Source organism: Bacillus rossius, chromosome 6 (genome assembly GCF_032445375.1).
Source record: "Bacillus rossius redtenbacheri isolate Brsri chromosome 6, Brsri_v3, whole genome shotgun sequence".
Lineage (NCBI taxonomy): Eukaryota > Metazoa > Arthropoda > Insecta > Phasmatodea > Bacillidae > Bacillus > Bacillus rossius.
Genome location: NC_086334.1, coordinates 44,621,762 through 44,647,661, shown reverse-complemented (window position 1 = coordinate 44,647,661; position 25,900 = coordinate 44,621,762). Strand labels below are relative to the sequence as shown.

The window sequence follows — 25,900 nt, the reverse complement described above, 5'->3', positions numbered from 1 at the left end:
ACCAGGTTAACAAAGTACCCAAAAAAACTAACAAATTTTGGAAAGAAAAAAAACGCAAACGGTCCCGAACTTTCCCGAGCTTTCTGGGTTGTGCTAGAAGAACAGCCAACGATTTGTTTTCAATTTTTTTTTATTTTCCAATGTTCTGAATGTGTTTTTTTTTCTGGAAGGTGACTGTCCCACCTCGATCGGCACATCTCAACACCTTGGCGCGACAATCGTGAATATCCAAAACTCTGCACGAGACTGGGGCCAAATGCATTTTACTGTAATTGTGAAGAATCATATGAAAACCTATTCTGCACAGGACTTAAAACTGGCGGAATTAAATTAAATCCACTACAATTTCAAAACAGTAACTTTTTAAGGCATAATTTTTTTGGCAGCGCGCAAAAAAGTGACCACATTACCAAATGGCATGACTTTGAGATGTGCCAAAAAAAAAATTACATGTTGCAAGAGTATAATTTTTAAGGTAAGATTATTTAAAAGGAAAAATAGCAGATTACAAATGTGTTTCAGTAAGTTTCAAGTTAAGTAAGTGACACAACAAATACACAGCACTACCAACATATGAATCACATCATCAATATTTACGGAGCATGGTTTCCTTCACGGAAAATGAAGAAAACATTTAATGCCTGAAATAATTGAAGATGTGTACATAAGTAATGAAGTAGTTTCATTTGAGTGCCAACTTAACAAAAAACTTAATGAAACTAAATAATTTCAACAATTGAAAAATTACAGCAACAGGCGGACAACTGAATATGATATTCATCACCATCATCAAAGTCAGCCGTTTGTACATTTCCGGTTAGTTCCGGCGAGCACGGAACTTGGAAACAATCGGAAAACTGCTGTTCTAGCACTAGAGCTACGGAAAAGCTGGTACCTCCTTGATCACTTGTAGCCCGCTCTTTCTTTCTCTTCTTTTTCTTCGCACCGTACCCGTAATTGTCCCGGGCGCTCCAGCCGGGGTACAACTGCATATGCAACTGTCGTTCCTGGCGCGCCTTCTCGTAGTATTTGGCCTGCTCCTCTCTGGTTAGGGAGTGCCACTACAACCACCAATCACCACTCTCCACACCTCGTCGGCTTCCACCAAAACAACCCACTCCTTACAGCTATTCTGGAATGCTATGTGGAACCTACACAGTACATACTACCTGACTTCACGAGTAACACCACCTTTATTGAATGTCTGTAATAATGAAAGCAATAATAATAGTTATCAACACTGGGAATTTCAGAAGAAAAAAAAATTGTTTTGATTCAAATTCCTGACTCAAAAATTATATGCCTCAGTTTCAACTTTAAAATTACAAACTCTATTCAATAATAAATATAGTGTAATCCAAAAACACAAAATTTGATGTTAAAAATTATTCAAATATTGAATTTTTTATAAGTTTTAAAATTGGGGGAAAAAACTGGTATAATAAAAAAAAATTATGTTTAAATTGGAGTACTTAAAATCAAGCTGACACTTCAATGATTTTCATCAAGCAAATGTGAAATGTACTAACCTCCACTAATCTATGGAAAATTATGCATCAACACTATATTAAAAGAATTTAAGACAGCCAAATCGTTGTGGTGAAGGTAGTTGGTTATTAAGTTTAGAAAGTAATAACCCAAAGTCACCCAAGTCCATCATTTTCTTGGAGTAGTGGAAAATGGAGAGCAAAAAAAAAAAACTAATTTTGAAATGTTGAATTACAATGCCTGCTCAATGAAATGAGAATGACTTAAATGTTATAAAACATGGTCCATTCCAATGCTGATAAAAACAGGTGGGAAAAAAAATATAAATGCAACATAATAATACATGTTTAAACAGCTTACCTTATAACATAATTTGTGAAATCACTGCATTACTTTAAAACTCTTATGTATTTTGCAAATAAATTATAAATAAATCATCCTAGGTACACTGGGTGTAAACATTTAAAATAAACAATCTCATCATTAGAGTCAAAAATCCTTATTCCAATAAAATTGGTTGAGATAGAGGGGCCGAAAAAATTATCTATTCATTCTCAGTCACAGTTTTGAGGTTGTAAGAGAACATAATAGGAAAAATGTTATTGTATTATAAAGTGAATATGATGAACATGTTTTTGACATTAAAATGAACAATTATATTTAGCATGGTTCAAAACCACAAACTTAAACAATTAATGGTCTCTCTCTTTAAACTATACGTTTCAATATGTCCAAATATACATCTTTATTGTATGACTTTTTGTGTATAAATAATTTATGTTATCAGCTTAAAAATGGTAATGTTTTAAAATTAAAATTACCTACAAAAACTAATTTATTATGTTTAGGTTTAGCAAAATGTTTCAACCTAATAGTTCTAACATTATTAACTAAATTTTTGAGTCAAAATCAGTTAAAGCTATGAGAGGTTACAAGGTAATTTGTAACATGCATTAATTACAACTTTTTGGTAAAACACCCATGTTTACTGATACATGTTTTCTCAAACTAATGTATGCACACATCATAATTTAGATTTTGTTTTTTCTGGGAAAAATGTAATAGATGTGAGATTATAAAAAGTGCTGAATCTCTCTCACGTAATACTTTTTTTCCCATAAAATCCTCTCAATATCAAATCATTAATATTAAAAAAATGTTATATTAAAAGAAAAATTTAAAAAAAAAATTTATGGAGTCAATTTAGTTAATTCAAAAAGTTAACACTGACAATTCCCGAGTATATTTTGTACTTACTGTATGTAATTATATAAGTAAATATAATACATATTGATTCAATAAACTTAGTTCGTGAATTAAAATATTTATAAGTTTAAAAATGACCATTTTTTTTATTTATAATTAATCCGTCCTACGTTCGGATTCATTTGAGGTACTCCTTTTGAGTTGGATATTTTAAATTTGAAGAAATTAGGAGCTTAACCATAACTTTTTTTCCCTTTAAACACGACTAAAGGCCAAACACTTCTGGTTATTTACGAGAGGCCGTGTTGACAATTCCCTTTCCCTAAACAGCGAAGACCAGTGAAAAGTGTTGTTGTGCTCACCCTTCTTCCGAGGATTTGGTTGATGGCAGCGCTCTCCTTGAGCGTGCACTCCGCAACCACCTTGGCACGCATCTCCTTCATGTACAGCATGAAGGCGTTCAGCGGCTTCTTGATGTGCGGCTTCTTCTTGTCTGCACATGCAACACACAAGCACCCTGTCAACACCTGTGTTCCAGTTGCTTTCGAAACCGTTTCCAATTTATTTTTATATTCTTAACATCACAGGTACAGATTCATGAATCCCACCCCCTTTTCCAAACATATGATGGTTATTTTAAGGTATATGAAGTAGGTTAGTAAATTTTACATATTCCTACAGACACACTGTTGCCGGACTTCAAACACAATCGCCAACTCTGCACTACGGCGCAGTGTGCCATAGGTAGCAGATGCAAACCTTTAACTTTCAACTGCATCAAAACTGTGAAAGTTTCAGAAATGTTCGGCACAGGAAGTATGAATTGGAGAATGACCAGATTTTTTCCTTCAACCTCTTTAAAATTACTATGAACTATCAGGATGAAACAATTTCACGAATTTTTCAAAACTTTTCAATAAATTCTTTTTATAAAATCTTCTATAACAGGGTCATTTTTATATAATAATAAGCAATAAAGATACAAAACATATCTGAAATTAAAAGGAATGTGTCAATTTTTAAGTTCAAAAGTTTAAAATTCTTCCAGGTTTTTTTCCACATGATTTAAGTAGAAAGCCTCCAACTATTTACATTTAATATAAGTATCAACTGAACTGAAATGTCAAAATATAAAATTAAAGTTTCATGACTACAGAATATTGTTAGTTTTTTTACTGGAAATTAATCTTGAGTTTTGTGTTCAGTCCTTTCGTTTAGTTAACTTTTCATGACTTCATCTGTAGACCCCTGTTCATAAATTCCTCTCCCACTCTCCCACATTGACACACCTGAATCAAATTTTAAATCTGTTTTACAAAAATTGATGCTGAAGCCAACTACACTGCATACAATATATAAAAGTTGATATACCTTATGTTAACTTAAGAATCAAAATTTTTTATCCAATAAACTGGTTACTTTACAATGACATTAATTTTTACTGTATTACGTAGCTGCATTGACCTGTAGATGGCCTCTTTTACGTGTGTCTTACAAACGATGATATACAGATTATTTCATGAAGAAATTCTATGTTGCACATAAATTTCAACTGATTACACATGATTTTAAAACCCAATGAACAAATGCAATATTCTTTAAATGTCAGCTGAACAAAAAAAACCAAAACAAAATCACACCCAACATAACTGACAGCTGTAATATTTGGTACGGAAACAAAATTTATATAATCAAACCATTAATTTCTTTTTTTCAAAATCAGCAGTACATGTTTATAAAAACCATGATGGCACAGTTTAAAAAAAAAAATGTAATTTGAGACAGTACCTAAATCTGGCAAAAAAAAAAATTCTCATCCTTACCTTGGGCATTGCTATTCTGCCCAGAGTCTTGGTTTTTCGTCCCCTCCGTGGTCGAGGAGGTGGAATTTTTTTGGTCCAACGATGAAGACCTACACACACACAGTTAACACCACATTCATAAGTTGGTCATGATGTTCGGGTATTCTGACCTTACCACATTTTTATTAACTCTCTTCCCTGTATGTTTGTTAGTTTGTTTGCCTGTTCTGTTCAAATTTTGCAATAAATTTTTTAACTAACTTCCTGTTGAACAAGAAACTTGAAACTTACACATAGCTTAGAACTGGTTGACAATACACACACAAGAATAAAAAGCACAAAATAATTATTTAAATATATAAAAAAACAATTTTTTAGTACACCACATTTTTAAAACGGACTAAAACGTATAAAATAATTTATCCTAGCGCCATACAGATTTATAACCCGAAACGCATTACTAATCCCATTCAGATTGTCCACAAATTTGTGAATACAAATTTTTAATACCTACGAAAATACTTAATAGATTTTAAACAAAAAACATGGTGTGCATGCAATGGAATATGAATATTTCACCTAGGTCACTAACAATTTTATTGCGCTGCAAATGATATGAACTGTTGTGCGAGTTTTCTCAATGATAGCAACTCCCTACACTCCTTACTATTATCTATCACTTGCACCCAACATTTTCAGTTTTAAATCTTACAAGTATTTTCCTAGGTTTTATTAAAAATACACAATCATAAAATTTCAAAACGATCTGTATGGGGTTAGGAATCGGCAATGGGGTTAGGAATCTGTATAGAGCTAGGAGAAATTATTTAATACCTTTTAGTCTAATTTTATAAAGGTATATTAAATTTTTTTAAAGTAATTTTTTCCTTCATTTGGACACACCACAGTGCACAGAATGTGCAGGTAACCAGCTAGTATTTCCTCTAAAGTGTTAAACTACTATTGATAGTAGACAGAAAAGGATTCAAGAATAATATTTTTAAGAGTTGACTGTAGTACATCAAGTACGGTTTTAAAGTTGCGTGGGACTTGGACCAACCACATCCAAGATATTTGTGACTTACTCCACAGTAATGAATGACATATGGGTGCCACAAGCAATTATTTTTTGAGGGGCTATGACTATTAATGTTTTTGCCCCTCACATTTTTATACAGATAAAAATATTTTAGATATTTTTGTCAAAGTATTACATATATGTGAAAAGTTACTTTCAACCGTTTATATTTAACAAGAAGTGTTCCAAGTAAATGTAATTCAGTCCATTTTAGTCCACAGAAGGCAATATTTTACTTTGAACAAAGAAACAAATTTTGTTAGTGCCTAACTAACACACGAAGCAGGTAATGTAGCATCATTTATTTTAATAATTTCAAAAATTATATATTAGAAAATAATTTTCCTTAAGTAAATAAGATTACTATCTATAAACTAAAGTGAAAACTTTTCTCAATTGCACATCCGAGCCATTTAGCAATTAAATTCACACAAAGTCTCATGCAACTCATTTTTACATTTTTGCTTTTACATCAGAAGTGATCATCTTTAATATTTTATGGTATAATATTATTCCCGAGATAGTTTCATATACGGAAATGAATTTCTTCCTAATTAAGAATAATTTCAACTTTTTCCAAGAAGCCTCTGAAAACTAATAACTTTGCAAAAGCACATTATACTAAACATTATGCATCAATTGATGCTTTTGCTTCGTTTTGGCAAAATCGAGACGTTGAAAATGCCAGCTCATATTTAGTTCAGAAAACACATGAATGAAAATTTTTCTTCAAAACTGTAACCTGACTACAGGAAAAAAACCGAACGGTAAGCAACAAGTTAGGTGTTTATTACTATTATAGTCTTATTAAGTAATATCAATCTTTTATAATTAAAATCTTCTATCAGTTTGATATAACATTATAATTTAATTTATTATTATTGTATATCAAACTAAAGTACTTGCTTGTGTATCAAATTAAAATGCTTGCTTTATGTAGTTGACAACGCACGACTATGGCATTTGAATTGAATTATAATGTTATTAATGTAGAAGTGACAAAGGATTTTAACAGAACTAAATAAATAGGAATATCTTACATATCAAATGACTTGTTTTACTCAATAAGATGATGATATCAAACAGCACCTAACTTGTTTCTTACCTTTTAGTGTTTTTTTCTGTAGTCGGGTAACAGTTTTTTTAACTTTTTATATTTGTAGTTACGTCCTTTTGAACTACTATGATATATTATTCTTTTGTTATAATTTCTTGCAGCTAAAATTATCAGTAAATAGCACAGATGCACTCTTGTGTGTGTGTGTGTGTGTGTGTGTGTGTGTGTGAGCGTGTTTGTGATATGCCATCTGTTAGCAATATTACGGAATAACTTTCCGATCTCCCAATCTATAAGAAGTAAAAAATTAATTTCTGAAATAAAAAATGTAAATCATTCCCCTTGAATAAAGTTTCAGTCTTAACAAATAAATACTCCAACTGAGTAAAATCGTGTATTGCAATATACAGTCTATGACTTAATTTTTAGTTAAAATCTTCCAAACAATAACTTCTTATAAGTATTCCTCTCTTTTGAGTATAAATTGTAGTGATTCTTCTTTGATGTCTACTTGGTCAAGTACTTCTTTAAGAACAGAGGCATTATGAGTACACTGAAAATTATTATATATTTTAAATTTTTTTTTATGAATTTGGTTAAAGGAACTATTTTTTTTTTCCAGCATATACACATTATATAATATTTAATCACATTTCATCTACACAGGCCTAAGAGACAGTTAATTTAAAAAATGTGAGCAGAGTCTCATTACTCGCTATTGACATGTAAACATCTAATCTTTGAAACGAGCAAATTAGTGTTTTCTCATGTTTCAAATAAACTTATAATACAAAACACTGACACAAAATTAACATAAATTTCTCTAAAATAATACAGTGTGTGATAAATATACAAAAAGTATTTATGTTAGGAAAATAACTGTATAAAAGTTTCCCCTTTTTTAAAACTTAACTATAATTCTAGTTAACAGCATGGCACTTTTGATTTCTCAGGGCTAGCTGAACAACAAGTATGTAAATGCCTCAATGCTGAACCTATGACATTTCTCCCTAGACTGGAATTATCAGCCCCTACTTTTTTGAGGTTATGATTCTTTTAGACACGTTGAGGGTAAAATTTTAGTACGCACCAGAAATGCAATGAAAAACGCGTGCATTAAACAACTGAAATTTTAACAGGTTGAAATTCCAATGTGCTTGCATGCAGAAAACTGCTATAGCCACGAGCCGAAGTCACCAAGATTGCGAACCCACATGTGGCAACATGCACCTGTGTATATATTTAATTTTGCTAACATCTTGTTTGAAATTGTATTTTGAATGTTTCAAAATTCGAGGTTGGCCCCAGCGGCTTAACCAAAACACAAAAGTTTTCAGTTATTGGATTTAATTTTTTTGTTAGTAATTCACTCGTTTAAATTAATAATGTATAATTTCTCCATTATGTGAAAATCATAAATAGTAAATATTCTAAAAATTATCCCATATACACCAAAATCCAGTGTAAAAAAATTAGTAAAGAATTTATTTACTCTAAAAAAATAATAAAACGTAAATTTCAGCTACATATTCAAGTGAGGGCTCATTTCTGTACAAAATTACATCTTAAAAAACGATAGTTTCACATAAGTACCAATAAACATCAAACCATATTTATGAAGTAGAACAACTTTTTATTGATGAAAAGGCATTACCTTAAAACTTTAAATTCTTGAAGAAAAAGAAACGCAAATTAGTGACTATAGTTCTTGGGCAAGCATTATTTGAGAAAACAATGGCTAAAGGCAAGTGCTTCTGTGACTATTGATTCCACTCTTAGTGCTGTGCGGCTGCCCAGTGTCTCAGCGGTGATGTCTTGCCCTTTTACAACCTACACCCTTTACTATTAGCGACATTGTCCATAGCTCTTAACCTTACTGCTCGACCTTGCCTTTTTCTCATTTGATTAAATAATTAAAACAGAAAAATGCATAATCAATATTAACGTTTATCATTATTTATACCACACATTGGGTCTATTAGTTTTTCCTATAGTTATACTAAATATAAAATAAGTTTTCTGGGTTAATAATTGGGGTGAGAGGATGCATTAAAAACAAAACCACTGAAGGTGAGAGGGGAGAAAAAAGAACGGTGGCGTGAATGTGCGCCCCCTCCCCCCTTTTTTTTTCACCTGGTTCATTCCTCCAGGTACAGCACTCGTGGAGACCACCACCAAATAAAATCTGTTAACCCCACATATTTTCCTTATGCAGAGCACATGACCTTTTACACAACACATAATTTCAGTAACGCTTTATAAATATAAATACATTTATGAAAACACTGCACTAGTTTGTAACATTACAAAAATGTTTCCGAAATGTTCGACTTGAATGAGCTCCACCAAACCAACTCCTCCAATTCCAAGTGCCCACCCATACACCCCCCCCCCCCTCCCAGGAAAGACATAGGCACAGAGTTGTTGCCACCTATCCGGTAGCCCAAGGACATATCCAAAAAAAAAGGGGGGCGGGGGGGGGGGGGGTGAAACAAGAAACAATTGAATTAAATCCTTCACATAATTTAATCCAGAGCTATATATGATAAGTTAAATACTGGAAAAATTATTTCTGTCTAAAATGTTTGAAATGTAAATTGAATAATAAGAAAACTGAAAAATCAGTTTTATTTATTGTTTAATATGAAAGGTACGGGACGACAGGAGCTAGAACGTGCCCCGCGCGGGTTACCAAGGGGAAGCAGACGAGACGGTGACCGGAGCGGGGACGGCGGGGGCGGAGGCCGGGGAAGGGGCCACCATCTGCCACAGCTGCTGCTGGGTGTTGGCGAAGGTGAGCAGGTTGCCCAGCACGGGCGCCATGCCCAGGTGGCTGCGGTACAGGTCGCTGAGCAGCACCCCGCCGCAGCTCGGCAGGCCGAGGTGCGGGGCGCCCATCAGCCCGTTCATGTAGAGCGTGGTGAGGAACTTGTGCTCGCACGCCATCAGGCTGTGTATCATGGAGTACAGCCCGTCCGGCCGGAGGGGGCTGGGCCCCGGGAGAGGGGGAGCCGCCACGCGAGGGATCTTCAGCAGGCCCGCCGGCGCGGCGGCGGGGCCGCAGTCCTCCCCGGTCGAGGGGCAGGCGGGAGCCGAGGGGGCCACCACGGCCACCGGCCTCGACTTGTGCTTCACCAGGTTCAACGGCTCGCAGGGCAGGTCGGGCTCCATGCTAGCGCGCTGCGTCGTCGCACATCACATCGCGGGCGTCTTCACCCGGGCATGCCCGCGCGCGCGGACCCCACACGCACTACGATTACCACCACTCTTTTGCGGACAAAAAATAAACCACGCATCTTCAAGAATAATTCCTGGTCGTAGTTCCTCCGTCGATCACTTGCGAGCGAAATTAAAATTCATTTGCAACACTTGGCATAGTTATAAAAAAATTTGAGTCAATTACGCTCGCATACAACCACGGCAATTACGCCAATTTTTCTCGACAAAAATGGACACATTTTACATGATGTTCGTCTTCTTCGCATGATTGCCCACGTCCATTTCGCTTTCCGTGCATCCATAATTTCGTTTGACACTCGAAAAACAGATTTTAAGTCCGAATAACTTTTATATTTTCGGCGGGAAAACGCGCGTCGCTCACCGCGGTCGATCGAATCACGAACTCGAGGTGTTTATTACGCACAACGCAGGTGTAGGTTTCGCAAAGATTTATGGCCGGTGCCCAAACATTCGTCCATTATGTGCTTGTAGGCTGCCAGACAGACGCACAAATCAGACGTCGCGACGCCTAGACTTGTGAGAAGGGGAGAAGGTGTCGACGCTCAAATAAAAAAAAATTCGTATCGATATTATCGAATCGTCAAAAACCGCTTTCTATAACTAAATTGTCCCGATCTTCACGCGATTAAAGACTGTATTATGTTTATCGCAACACTGGCGACGTATTTAATGTCTAATACTGATCACTTATTAGAACGGCACTAGTGAGAATGACAAGATTATTAATCGATTACTTCTGCAATTGATCGACTACCATGTGTGCTATGTGCCAGGTCAATAAATTATATTCTTTATGCAGACAGTTCTTTACGCCAAATGCCGACACTCGGCCCTTTCATTTGTGCGGAATGAGCGGAAAGAAGGAAATATAAAACAATTCATACGTCACAATTTGCATCGTTAAAGTGTGTCAGTTTAATCTAACTCAAAACCCTATTATTAATAACAGCTGAACGCGCGCCAAGTAAAAAAAAGGAAACATTTATTGATTTGTCCATCGCGCTGGCGCGTACTAGCTACTAGGTGCTACCATCTGACGGGACAAAACTTAACTTTTCAGCCGTGAACTTAGAACGCCGAGACCAGATGGCGTGCAGTGTACTAGATGTAATTCGGCAGTCTTGTATTGTGCAAACAAGAGGACAAATTGTCTTTTTTAAATGTTCATTTATACCCTTAATTTACAACCTAAGCATGTTAACTACGCCAGTTCTAGCGTTGTCGCAGGCTTATTTTTTGAAATGAATTTCCTACCATAAACGATTGCTAACTTCATAACGTTTAGAGGAGAGTGGAGACCGTGCTACGATTAACATAGACTAATGAAACAAACCTATCCTTGTCTTCAAAGCATGAAGCAATCATCGCTTAGATTTGCCAAACATAACTGTAAAAACAGCCTGATGCAACAATAACGCATGTGCGTGCTCTTAAAAAGACAGGTGTTTACGTAAAAAAAAATTACTAACATTAAAAGTGAGACAGTACGTACTATTATACGAAATATCAAACACTTAACTAAATTTTATCTTAAACATAATGTGTTGGAGATTGTATAGCTTCCACGTGTGGCAACCGTGTCCGCCATGACACACGTCTCGGACAGTGTTAGCAAATAAGTTAAATGAATGTCCGGGGTCACAGATGTGTTGCTATCTAGCTTGCGAGCGCGGTCCATAACATATATAGATCAATAGATCAATAATACCTATTAAGTTACAAGCCATTCCAATCGTACAAAAAAACTGTGATAAAGAGTTCTTTAATGGGCAAAGTTAGATCATAGGGGTAAAAATAGTTTTTTTTATGAAAAAAAATCAGTAACTCATTACATGTGAAAAATACTGCATTAGTTTGAAGTAATAATTATAATCTCGAGTAATAGTAACCCTTCTAAATATTGTCTAACACCTTTTTTTGACATCTGCAGCCCTTAGCACAAACGGCGAAATAAATATTTTTGTTATGGGAGAAAAATGTTATTTTCACATAAGTATACACAAGCGCGAAGCAAAACCATACCCTACCTACGCTGGGCCAATGTAAGATAATGGACCCCGTCGTTCTTATTGTGGATGTTCCAAAATTATACGAAATTGCTGGGTAAATCGAATATAAAACATTAGAGCTGTTTTCGAATACTTTTTAGGGAGCTTTTAGCCTGAAAGATGGCAGCCATTTTGTTTGAATTCCCGAATAGTTAGTTGCACGAATCCTTTCAGAACTGCGGATGCAGCCTTTGTCCTTACAGGCATTCTTTTTGCCTTTGGGGGTTTGTGCCTCTTTTAGTAAAAATGTGACAGTCAGAATCTTAACTTGCCAACTGCTGTTCATATTACAATATGGTATGTACTTTGATTTCTTACAAATTAAATATTGCTTAGAAATAGATGATGAAGAATCTATGAACATAAAAAAAAAGTGATCACTGATATTGTAATTATTTCTTAATATACCAGGTTGTGTTAGGGTCCTAAGAATTTGGGCATCCTTACAAGACTAGTTTCTCACTTTCTGCCTTTATACTAAAGAATACTTTAGTTAAGATTATCAGTATAGCACACTTCCTTACTATTCGAAAACAGCTTTTGAACACATAGTTTCCAGAATTTTCAAGACAGTTATAGCATGTTCAAGAAGTTTCAAGAATGTTTCCAAAGAAATATGAAGTTCCAACTTTACCTGAGCCTTTAGACCGAGACAAAAGGGATTATTTATAACGCTCTGAAGCTATTTGCAGGTAAGAAACAACCCAACCGAATAACGTCTCATAACAGTGGGGAAATTATATGTAATTAAACAAGACATTTATCTTACGAAATTTGTTAACATTAACGGGCCCGACTAGTCAGAGGTGTATTTGTTCCAATGAGGCGAGCTAGTAAGTGCGACGCTCACCGATGCTTCTAGCGCGGTATCGCCTCTACGCGCAATGCTATGTACTGGCGTGCAGTCTTCTCGTCGTTCATAGGGCAAATATGAGTTTTGAGTGGTAACCATAACATTATATGGCGGAGAAATAGACAAAGGTGTAATGCAAGGGCTTTGGATGCTTTGAAGAATTTTTGCCGGGCGTTCCAATCCTAAATGTAATCTGAAAACTCGCGTTTTGGCCCTTTTCGCTCTTCTAAAAATACAGTTTGAACATGAAATACGGAAACAACTAATAATACGCCATCAGCATATATTAAAATGTTTTTAGTGAACAGTCACAACTCGGATATCTCGAGCTGTTTTAAAATAGCGTGGTTTTCTTACATCACATTCCGTGGCACCGTCAGTCTTGTGAGCCCAAAAAAAAATTCCCTGGGAAATCCAGAATTCCTGTTTTCCTTGATGTTGGACATCCTTGAATAAATCTCTCCGGGGGAGTGAACAGAGGGGAGGAGAATAAGCCCTGAGGAGCGAAGCTCTCCTAGGGCGGTATTCCAAGACGTTCGGGTAAGGTAGCGAATAAGCACTGCTTTGTTACAAAACAACCATAACCTAACTCGCGGGCCGTATTCCAGAACGTGTCCAAAACGAATCCATGTGAGGAAACAAATCGGCGATCGTTTTAATAAACGGTGCCCTGTGCGAGGCTAGAAACTTGTTTCAACGCATTCTAGAAGACGTTTCGCAACCATCAATACAATTGTTACGGCAAAAATGCATGGATAGCAGCACTGTCGCAAATAATTAGAACGGCTCCTATAGTTTTCTCAAGTATTTTTTTAAGTTGCGATTATTTCTTGTTATGACCATTAAAGTGTACAGCATGTAGGTATTTCTGTATAGTTGCGCTACCATAAAGTTTCATTTGGCACTCCAATAAGTTTGGTTACGTCCCCAGATGATCACAAAAGTGAATACGAACGAGTTAATGGCGCCAGTCGCGGGTCTGCCATCTGGACGAAATTAACGAAAATGTGAGCTGTGCGCATGCGCGGAATTCGGGCAGCAGATAGGTCACGTATAAAACACCAAAATCTGTTTCCTAAACATAATGGACTGGCCGTGTCCTATACCGTGCACTAGGAAAATTGTTAATAGGGGTAGCACATTCAACAACTAAATCCTTATTTTTGCCTCTTGGAATATTGGCCCTGGACACGCACCTGGAAGGAAACACTAGTTAATGTACCGGGAAATGGTGGCGGGCCACTTGTTTTGCACGATCCTCTAGTTACTTGACAATAACGACGAATAATTATCCCGGAACGCATAGCAATTCGGGGCAGGAGTGAAAAACGGCTCACAACGAGATGGTTCCGGACGGCAACAGATACTGGCCTGGGATATTGAGTAAGGGATCAGCCATGACCATGTAAGTATCTACCTCGAGTAATTTATAAGAAACCACAGGCAAACCTAAATCAGGTTGACCGAACATTGGATTCGAACCCGGATCCTCAGCAAACGAAAGTTTCGTCGTCTTAGCACTGTGTCACCTCGCCCCCAATAAAGCAACAAAAAATAAATAAATTACTCTCCCGAGAGAAATTTAAAACATGTTTATGAACATACGCCATACCTAGTTTCAACTGTATGCCACAGTAGAGAATAACAAGTATCGACAAGAAACAGGAACACACAAATATAAGGAGGGGAAAAAACAAGCCATCGACTGATTTTTTGCTTGTTTTTCGAATTTTTGTCCATTCTTGTGGTTTCTCAAAGGCCCCGCCTATCTGGCCACACATTATCCGAGTGGTGTGTGTTTACGAAAAGCATTTAAGAATTCACTGAGGGCAGATAGTTGGTTCTGTTTCCCGTATTATGTTTTTGAACTGTATATTTAGGAGAGTGAAAAGGGCAAAAACGCGTATTTTCAGAATCATTTTTGTACACGAAATGCTCGCCAAAGATTCTTAAAGGCACCCAAAAGCCTTGCATGACACCTTTATCTTCATTTCTCCGCCAATAATTATGGTTACCGCTCAAATTGCATATAGTTGCCGTCCTGCGGATTTCCTTTCGCTTACAGCAAGGGCGGATTCAGATGGTCAGGGGAGGGCAAAATTAAATTTTATAATACAATTTTTCTATATTTACAATTGAAATATTTAGTAAATTTTATTTGTGGTTCAAAAATCTATAGCACCGCAGTAAAATAATTCCATATAAGTTTCCTAACCTATGATATGGAGAAAAACTGAAAAATTAAGGTTTCGTGGAGGAGGGGAAGGGGGGGGGGGGGGGGCACGCCGCTATGGCCAACCCTTCTTCAGGATCCGCCAATGGCCTACAGGCGATACCGCGCTAGAAGCACCAGCGAGATTCGTACTTACCACCCCGCCTTACTAACACAAATAAACCCCTAACCAGCCGAGCCCCTTAATGGCACTGATCATAGCAACAGGCAATGTTGTTATAAATTTTAATCTAAATACTCGTGTTGCGTTTTCTCCGGCACTATAAAACTCCCGTTAAAGATAAACCGCTACACATTGTCACGTGACGTAACGCACTCGCCGGCGGAGACAGCGAGCGACTTGAGCACGTGAGTACGTACTCGCTGGGTAAAGGCGAGTCAAGACTCGCCCGTTGGGGCCGCTAATGTTGGCAGCGTGACCCGTCGTCAGCTACTCGCTTCACTTGTTTCTGCGAGGCGAGTAATCAACTCAATGTCTTACCGCATTTTTCGGCGGTGGAATCTAGGATTCAGAATTGTCGTTTCTCTTAAACCTATTTGTGCCAAAGGATGAACTTTGAGCTTTGGATATTTATAGTTGAATGTTTATATTTTTCAATTTTATTAAAAATTATAATATTTCTTCAACAATCTATGAATAGTAACCAGTAAAAGCATAGCTTGTGAGGTTAATTTATAATGCTAAATACTTTGTATGAGAAAGCTTGTATTGAGAACGGCCTTTCCATTTAAATGTTTTAAATTGCATTAATTTTCAGAACCACAATATTTTTATCAATTTAATATTGTATTTTATTTGTGGTTCCTTTATAGCGACTTGCCGCAGTAATCTAAGTTTAGATATGAGCCCTTTCAATTGCACTCATTGGAGGAAATTTCATCGCGTGTGTTGTGTATGCCATACTATGACCGTAATTTTGATGTGTTCACAGAAATAACGGGATACACCCCTTCCCTTCACGAAAAGTGGAATAAAATTGGCATCAAGCAGATTTGTGGTTTTTTGTCACCTATACCATGTTTTAAGCTATGCCTCTGTGTCCAATAAACATATATCACCCGTTAACTCTTATGCAAGCAAGTACTTGTTCGCCAGTTCTCTACCTGGCAAGAGTAACAAAAAAGCTGCCCATCTTGTTAAACTTGCCCAACAGTTAATACTATCAAGTATCAGCACACGTTAAAAGTTATTTTTCTATGGCATTACTAAAATATTAACCTGAAAACATTTTGAAACAAATAATATAACACTAATTATAGGTTTGTATATTTGTTTTTGCTTAAACGACAAATCAGTCTGTATATACTTCCTACAAACAAAACTTAACCTTAGTGGGCTAATTCACATTATTATATAATATTGTTATTAAAAAAGGGGCAACTTTTTTTTTCCAGTGACGTAATTTGAAATACGTCAAATATTCGCCCTTGTGCTTTACAAACGCACACTGTACCGCTGTGATACCGAACCTACTGAGATTTTGCAAGGAGAATATGTATTAATAATCATTGTAATACCAGTTTCTTACGTATTTTAATAATTTTAATAACTTTTTGCTATGACTTTTAGTTTACTAAATATATTCCAGGGTAGTTTCACTATCATAAAGTTATACTTAGCACAGCAATACGTTTGTTATGTCCCCTAATATTTACGAAAGTGACTATATACGGATTTATTGTGTTACAAGTGGGTCCGCCATCTTGACGACTTCGGCGCCGTGGTTAACATTCCCGTTCATTCGACTTCCGTTACATTCACGATTACGCAGGGACGGCGCGTCCATACAGGCGAACTAGGCAACCGCCTAGGGCGCCAAGTAGCTGGGGGCGGCGCAGCACGACACATAACACCTGATATAATAGGTTTAAAGATTATTGAAACTAGATAAATGGATTTTTGTAACAGTTTAGAATGTTTATATTGATATAAGTAATTATTTAAAGTCCACGGTGACCTGTTTATGATTTGTAATAAGTAAAAAAAAAAAAAAAAACACAAGCCTGCTTTCATTTCATTGTTGACAAAATCATAGGCTTACGTGATGTATTTTGAGGCAAGAAAAAAAAATTGGGGGTGTACGGCAAGGAAGGGGGCATTAAGGTTTTTCGCCTAGGGCGCCAATTTACCTTGCACCGGCCCTGCGATCACGCCTATCAAATGCCGTATACCGAGAGCTTAGACATTTAAAACGGCATTATCATCAAATATACAATAGATTATTTGTTGTTATCTCAGTTAATTTTAATTCCAGTGGATGTTATTACGTTTGGTAAGGCAGGGGGAGGGGGAAAGGCCCACGGGGCCGCCAAAGGTTGCGAAAAATTTTATTTACATTATGCAACACGTTTAAGAGGCTAACAGAAAATTTTGGCTCATTATATACATAAAAACCAACCCGAAAGTTCTAAAACCAGTTAGTATTCAAATGCATTTTCATTTCTACCCTTTCCATGAAACTAAGGTTCTAAGAAAAGTTCTTGGGGACTAATTAATTACTGAATATGAAATTGCTACAATGTAAAATTTCATAAACCCAACACCACATCACGTACTAATAAAGCTAGCTACACAAAAGGAAACATATCATTTTAAATTAGTAAACACTTCATATTAGTAACATTTCATGAGAGTTGGGAATAAGACTCAAGTAGCCAAGAAAATCCAGACGGTCTTGTCACTTTTTTGTTCTTTAAAATTATCAGGAAGTGAAATTCCAGTCAGATTTACTTAAATTGTAGTCTTAACGGGATACAAGAGCCAGTCATGTCAGTCGTTATCCGGTAGAGAGCGCGGGTGTCGCGAATATGCAGCGCTCGGCTGCGGCGAGGTTTACTCCGCGCGCGGGGTTGCCAAGTCGTCAGTCGCGCGCTGGCCGCTGTCTCAGTGCCTTGGTTATCTGCCTTCCCTGCCACCCGATATGTTTCCTCGCGGCCAGACACCAGCTCCGCCGGGATCCACGGCCTTCACATGCTGTGCGCGTGCTATTTTACATACCTTTTCAATTAAACAGTTGTCAACTACAATTTCTTCGCTGAAACAATTTATTTATTTGGGATTTAGTTACTATTTGAAGAGTGGCTTATAGCGAGACATTCTGATGTATAATCTCGGCCCGGGTATGAAATTGTGGTCTAATTTCGTGCATAAACCGAAAACAATAAAAAAATAATTCCCAGTCTTATAACTCTAATCGATTAAAAAACCTTTCACTCGATAAGAGATAACTTTTTTTTAATTGTACTAAATACTTTAATAAAGTAATGTCTTAAGTACTTCCTGAAATGTACAGGAACAAACACTATACAAAATTTAATGCTGTATTAAACAAAGCTACTCTGGCCAGAGTTTTTTTGTGTAATTTTACAGAGTTCACAAAGATAGTTTTTATGTATGTACATTAATGATACCGTTGAAAGACACCATTAAAAATTTTATTCAATATGTGTACTATTTAAATAAATTTATTAATTACATATAATTTAGCATAACATTAAAGATTGAAATGAACATGTTGACATACGTTTTTAAACAGAGAAATTATAGTCTTTCAAGCACTTTCACTGTTACGATACACATAATATTACTTTAGTAAAAGAGGTGTCTATATAAATTCATAATAAGTTCGAATTTAATCTACAAATAAACATAAAATATGTGTTTGACTACCCAAATTCTAAATAAAAATAATCGTATTGCTTTTACAATGAAAATATTATCATAATATTATATACACTGTTATATTAGGACTATGTAAAAAACAGAAGAAAACATGCATAACATTTAGGAAACCAAAACTGAAGTAATCTGTTTTATGTTTTTCTTTAGTGATTTTTGAGCTTCTTTTACAAATTCAGGCTCTCGCGCATTTAGTCTTCGGGTATTTAATGGATCTGCTATCTCTGGAAGTAAGCACTCCGCAAAAAACTGTTGTAGCTTTGACAGCATGAGTTTTTCCCAAATTTCTTTGTCGAACAAAATTCTTTCAACATGGAAATCATTTTTCGTATGAACTACAAAGTCGTAATAATTTCTACTGCAGACGCCAAGTTGACCTTGAATCTGGTAAAAAAAAAAAAAAAAAAAAAATGGGTTTTCTTTAGACGCAAATCTCCAAGTTTTTCTTCGATAAACGTTTTTTTTTTCTTTTTTGAAATATAGTCCTTTAATTTATCGTCCCCAGCTGAAAATAAGCATTTAAATTCCAGCAAACCATCGTCTGCCACTAGTACATCTGGAGATATTCCGAGAAATGAAAAGCTTGGGTGTACAAAAAAAAAGCCACAATCTTCGACTTCGACATTTTTTAGTTTGGAATACATATTCTTAGCCACATTTTCGTTAACTCGTCCAAACTGAACGGCTTTGGAATTTATCTCCCTGTGATACAAAATTTATTTTACTAGACAGTGACAGGATGTATGTGTTCTTTTTACCACAAAACCGAAACTATATGCTGTAAGTCTGTTCATAGAAGCATCCCTCCATTTAGTGTTCTCGTGTTGACCAACAGTACTTCCTTCTTTCCAACTCATGAATATTTTTTAATGTTGTTGCATCCCGATTCAGGTTTTCGAGGATAAACTTCATCTTTGTATCAAGTTCTTCAGGACTCAACACGTCTTCAGGACACAAAATGTCTTCAGCACTTGGACCATACTCCAAATCAGGACCAGGAGTGTTGTTTGGTCGTCTCTTTTTATTTGGAGGGCCATCTTCATACTGGAGACAGCTAATTTTTAAAACTGTTTGGAAGTATTTTCCTGGGCTTCGACCAAATTTGTTTTTCCATGGGATGAAGTGCCACCTAGGACCTCTGACGTGGGCCAGTCCAGCTCCCATACAACGAGCGTGATAAGAGCCTCTTTTAGCAAAGTTTACCCGTTTTCCACCTGAAAACTTAGCTAACATACTCATATATCGCTCAACCTGATTTTTAGTTTTGTTAAGTACGAGTCTATCAGATTTCATTACCATAGGATCAAGAGCCTTTTCAATAGCTTCCATAATCCCCGACTCGTTCACAAATGTCACAAAATTTTCTTTGGTATTTTTTTCTTTTTCAGTATTCTACACGGCAGTTTTCGTGACAACAGAATACATGATGAGGACCATTTTTTATGTCAAGTTTCAATCGAACGATAGATGTAACAATAATAGTTGTTCCAGCAATTTCGATTGCTTTTCTAGCGCCGCGCCGGATTTTAATCTTACTATTCTTGATTCAAGCAAACGACGCGCAGATGGTGGAAATGACATATTTCTGGAAAATTTGTGAAAATTGTTTTTTTACAATGTGGTTTGCACACTCAATTTTTATGACTTCCCTTCCGTAAGGAACTCACTGCTTTATTCTAGAGTAAACACTGAATCTCCGTCACCAAAGTAAGTATTTTAACAAGTGCTGCTCAACACTCCCGCAGAACCCTTCTACTATTATAGTTTGTTCCATTACAGTACTTGGACCACTATATTTTTTAAAGAAAAGATATTCATTCATTTTTTTGTCTTTGAGTCTTGCAAATTCGCATGCGAAGCAATAGCCTACTTCCTTTTCACTCCCAGGTACAAGAGTTGGTTTGTTTCGGCTCTGATAATGCAATTCTTCAAAAGAAAAAAAAAAAGTTAATATGCACATTTTGACTGGATGTTATAAGTAATGAAATATTTTATTTTATGAACGACAGACTATATAGAGTAAGCATTGGTGTAAACAGGAAGATAACTCACCACTCCACTTGAATTGTAACTATGTCAGTCAGTCCTCTTATTCCAGCCGCCGTCCCCTACGACACTAATATGTGGTGTATCATTTTCTACGTTCCCTATGGCAATAGCTGGTTTTTTTCCCCCCATTCTCTATCATTTTCTTGGAAAGTTGTCTTTGCCGAAACTAAATTTAAAAAATACCATCGTAGTAGTGGCGTTAAGAAAACTTATGCAAATCACATGTACACATATTTCACTACACAAATCTTATCACATTATAGGGTTGTGCGAATAGTGTATTTTGGTGGTCGAAAATTTTGAATCGAACAGGAATTTTTTTTAATTTATTGCGAATAATTTCAAGGTCGAAAAATTATCTTACATTTTCACTTAGATAGATACATAACAATACAGAACACATGTAGTGAAAATAGTAATACTATATTAACTTTTAAAGACAAAGTGAAAATTGTACCATGTTTATTAACCTATTGAAGCAATGTAAACATCATTAATATGCACATTTCTCAGATATAAAAATTAAAAAGTGCAGTGTTGTACTTTTTAAAATTAAAATCCAAATTCCATACCCGTAATGAATAACGGAGGGGGGGGGGGGGTGGAGTTGAGAATTTGTAAAATTTGAAGGAAGTAGGCTGGAAAATAACTTGTTGCTCTCATGGAAGCCGCGTGTTGAGATCCTCTTCAAGAGAACTATACTACCAGCCAACTTGTGTTAGCTACCCAAGGTCGACGGCCCACTGTTGAGATTCAGCGCTTCGTTTCGTGTTGTCACTGGGCGTCCTCACACGTACATACCCACACCACTTGGGGCAGACATTCCTCCAGCTGCCCGAAAGTAGCGGCAATCTTTTGATAGTTCTGTAGATCTCTTTCCAGGAGTGTCAAGTGAAGGCTGACATTTCACGAATGTGGTAGCACGGTCGTGGGTGGCGAGTGCTAAGAGATGGTGTTATCATCTTGTAACGCGTATATTTATAAATGTGTTTGTATGTAAATCTGTTTAGTTTCGCTATTTAAAACGTGTTTATCTTAAAACGTTCATTGGTTACCAAAAAGTAATCAGTAGGTAGAAACCAGAGTCTATAACTGTAACTGCCATTTTTCTTCCACGTATTATTATCATAACGAAAAAAGCAACCGTTTTTGCGGAGCGTCACAATACGACTGGGCACATAGCGGCGGTGAGGACTGCCATGCACACAGTGTGTGAGGTAACATTGCGTGAAATATACCCTGCATTATTTGAATGCTGATATTGTTCCCGTAGATGCTAGCTGCCAGACGAACGGTCACGTGTCACGGCTTGTTTTGGTATCCATTCAGGTCCTACATGTACTTGTAGGTTATCAGTGTTTTTTCATAAGACAGCCATCTGTTAAGGGAAATAAATAGTTAGATATAACAGTGTATTATTTTCGTGCTAGAGAAGGTTGAATACGGATTCAAGAAAAAAAATGTTTTTATTAGGTTAGATCGGGGATGGTCAAAACTAGTCCAAATAACAATAACGATGCTTTTACCTGGAATCGTGAAGTGTCGTATGATTAAGAGTCTACTGTATATCGGCCAATAAGCAATGACGACTATAATATCTTATGAAAAAAGAGAAGTTTGGCTTCACCTGAGTAACAACCAGCAACTACAGATGTGCCTGTAAATATTAGCAATTTTAATCTTTGATAGTCCACTTCCGAATGTGAATAGTTCATAAATAACTGCGCAACTATTCGTGTTTACGAATATCCGCACACCCCAATACATTTTCCTTTTTTTGTGACTAATATTGGTATACTAAAATTAAATAAAATACTCATTTTTAGGTAACTAATAATATTTTCAAAATGTTGTCTCATTGCTATGTGGATTCATTCAATGTAGCTTCCTAAGTAAAAACAAAATAATGCCTGATAAAGGGATTTATCTTTAAGTTACATTCAGAAAGTCGTCTAAAAATTTACAATTATTCTTTCTCCTCCGAAGAACAGATCAACTTAAAATGTTATGTAATAATACAATGCTATATGTACCTACCGGCTGCTTAATCTACTGAGCCTTTTATTTAATGTAAACCTTAGCATGCAAGTATGAAATCTATTATGAAACATTTCGCACAGCGGATCTAAGTTGTTCCAAAATATGTAAAATATATTTAACCTATCTAAAGTACAAGTTTCAAGTTTACACTTTTGGTTCACATTGTCTTGAACTCCAACAAAAAAGGAGGGGGGGGGGGGGAAGAGAGAAACTATCTCCAAATGTTTGCTATCTCAGAGCTAGTGCACTGAGATTCTCAGGGTAGATGAATTAAGTAAAAATTATTGACGGAGTAACGAATGGTGCTTAGAAATTAAGTTTGCCGCTGAATATGGGTTTAATTCCCCAATGTAGCCTTGTTAATTTTTTAAGTCTTACACATAGGAACTGAAATAATATATATTGCATTGTAAGGCACAATATTTTTTATAAGCAGCAATTAATTTAAAAGTTGGCTAATTGTAACAATTTGGCTTGGACAGTTTAATACTCACGTGAATGAAAACAATACAACCGAATTGAGAACCTCCTTTTTTTAAGTCGGTTGAAAATTAACTTGTTTTCATGCTTACCAAATCTAATTTTCCACGTAGAACTGTTTGTTTACTCTTACTTTTAAGCTGAGGATTTTTTGCCTAACTTATACTTACATAAAAATAAACGCATTTCTTGAATCAGGATAGTTTAGTTTGCAAAGCGTCACTTGATTACATTTCAAATTGAAAAAATTGGAAATTTTTCTAAAGCATATTATGGCACAAAATATTTTTTGCCCAAACACACTTTACAGTAAATGGAAGAAATAATTAAAACTATAAAAAATTTGGGTTCACCTTCTCTTCAAACCTTTCGCTTTTCGCATCACATCCATGCATCTCTGAATTGATAGCACTGTTCTTAGCTTTCTTCTCGTCGTTGACACAGTACTCCGCACCATTTAGATTATTTACTGGCACGGAGGAGGTGGAGTCAGATTCTGTTAGCCGAGGATGGGTCCGAAGTAATGGCAACACGGCAGCCGGCTGCACGCTCCCGCGCGCAAGACAGGCGCAAGTGAACCTACTCGCGGCCAGAAAAAATAGCTGAAAATGCAAAATACGAAATATTTCTTGTTATAATAAAGTTAGCAGTATGCCACCGCTTACTTTTTTTATCTTTACTTTAAAAGGAAAAATTCTGCAGACTCTAAATATTTGTATATCTTACAGCCTGTTTTTTAGACCACTTTTTCGGTTTTCCTTAATTTTAAAAACGTAAAATAAAATACTTATCAATATTTTTCTACAATATTAATCTGACAGATGATTTCTGTTGTAAAACTGCAGCAAACAAGCCAAGTACGAAATTTTTATTTGAAAAATTGTAGAAGATGTAGAAAACACTTTTTAACCTACAATTCCCTATCAAGTCGCTGAACCAGGGACGGCCTTAAGCCGAGGAATATATTACTTGAACAATGTAGAGGTTTTCAACCTATACACTATTATACACTGTTAAGGATAAAGTGAGATTTTTAATGACAAGTGATTCAATTAATAAACAGACAGACAGTTTTACAGTTTCTTTTAAATTAATAGTATTATACTGGATATGCTAAATGAATCTGAATCTGCATATTTTTGGTTTATAACGTCATAATATTCAGATTTCCAAGTATTTATGTTCTCTGAAAAAAAAAACATGTCGAAAGTCTCACCTCGCCTTTAACAGAGGTTACACGTCACGAGAGGTTAATACTCGCGCGGTGAAGCTTCGAGGCAATGTGATATAACTTCTCTGTTCGGAATCTCGAATATTCCAGAATATCACAGAGCAGGCGGAACGCCTTAATTTTCTCTTGTGCCTCGCACAGTCTGCTGCTCAGAAACTTAGGGCGGCATTGCACCAAGAGAAGGAGAGAGAGAAGGGGTGAGACAGAGAGAAAGAGGGAGGGGGAAGAGAAGCACCATTTGTGCGGGAGATGACAAGAGCCGGGGCCGAAACAACCACCGGCCGGTCCATTAGAATATTCGCACGTCGCGCGGACCTAACCATTACTCCCCCTCACCCCTTTCCCCCTAGAGCCGATATACTCGCAAAAAAAAAAAACCTCCCTCGGCGAGCATCGATCCACGAACCCCTCCGCCCTCCACTCACCCCCCAGACGACCAGTCATCTCGGCCCAGCCGCCGGTAGCCATGGCTACCAGCGCCGGCAGCCAATCGCGAGCTAAACCACACCCCCTTCCACCCCAACCCCCCGCCGTACCCGGGGCTCGGCACGCGGGGGCGAGATGGGGCTAATACCGACGTTAACTGCGCCATGGGAAATCCAAACAACTACTTAGGAAATGAGTAATTGCCGGCTCTTTTTAGCTGTCTAACTAGTACGCCTACGAGTCTCTCCCCCTCCCCAACACTTTATTCACGAGTTTTTTTTGCATGCTGTCTTACAAAAAAAAAAATATCTTGGCGACACGAATTATCCAACTGCTAGAGAGAAAAAGACTCACTTTCAATGCACCTCCCATTACTCTCATTACTCCTTGCCAGTATGGTTTATATGTGCAGACTTGGGCAAGATTCACTTCCTGAAACCGCAAATCGACTTTCCAGACTCATCCGCGATAGCCGAGGTACAAAAGATAATCCAACAACAACGAAACAAGATCGACAGCTTTATGTTCAAATGTTTGTGGTAATGTTACATTTTTTTTGTGGTGCGATTTAAAAACAAACACAGTTTGTGTAATTTAACTAATGTTTCTAGATAACGAAATTGTGCTTCCAGGCTTCGGTAAAAATACACTAATGTAAATATTTTTTTTCAATAACACATTTGAATGTAGAACATGTGAAATTACACGTACAAGTGTTAAATTAATCTTTTTTTTTGTCAGAACAGTAGTTGTATATAAACACATCATTGTAAAAGTGCACACAAATTGTCACAGCAAATTATAACGACCAAGGAACTACAAAAATACAAATTCTAGTAAATGTTGCAGTACAATTAACTGGCAGTAGTTGCAAATTTACAAATTCATGCATTTGTAAATTTATATTACATTGAATAAAAATACACAAACAGCTATGGCATATTTACCAAACTATAGATATTGTAATCACTAAATGTATGTTGCAGCAGT

General features: G+C 36.4%; 1 protein-coding gene across 6 annotated transcripts in view; it reads right to left on the bottom strand.

The window, feature by feature from the left end:
- LOC134533112 (protein pangolin, isoforms A/H/I/S) overlaps positions 1-25,900 on the bottom strand; it is a 555,211-nt gene that overhangs the window by 36,769 nt on the left and 492,542 nt on the right. For 3 of the 6 annotated variants that reach the window (XM_063370371.1, XM_063370373.1, XM_063370376.1), the window contains exons 8-10: positions 4,518-4,606; positions 3,057-3,187; positions 896-1,061 (exon numbers count right to left, since the gene is read on the bottom strand). In XM_063370371.1, the coding sequence (XP_063226441.1) occupies positions 896-1,061; positions 3,057-3,187; positions 4,518-4,606 (386 nt within the window). The remainder of the gene's footprint in view (positions 1-895; positions 1,062-3,056; positions 3,188-4,517; positions 4,607-25,900) is intronic. The other 3 variants (XM_063370372.1, XM_063370377.1, XM_063370375.1) reach the window with 1 other exon arrangement.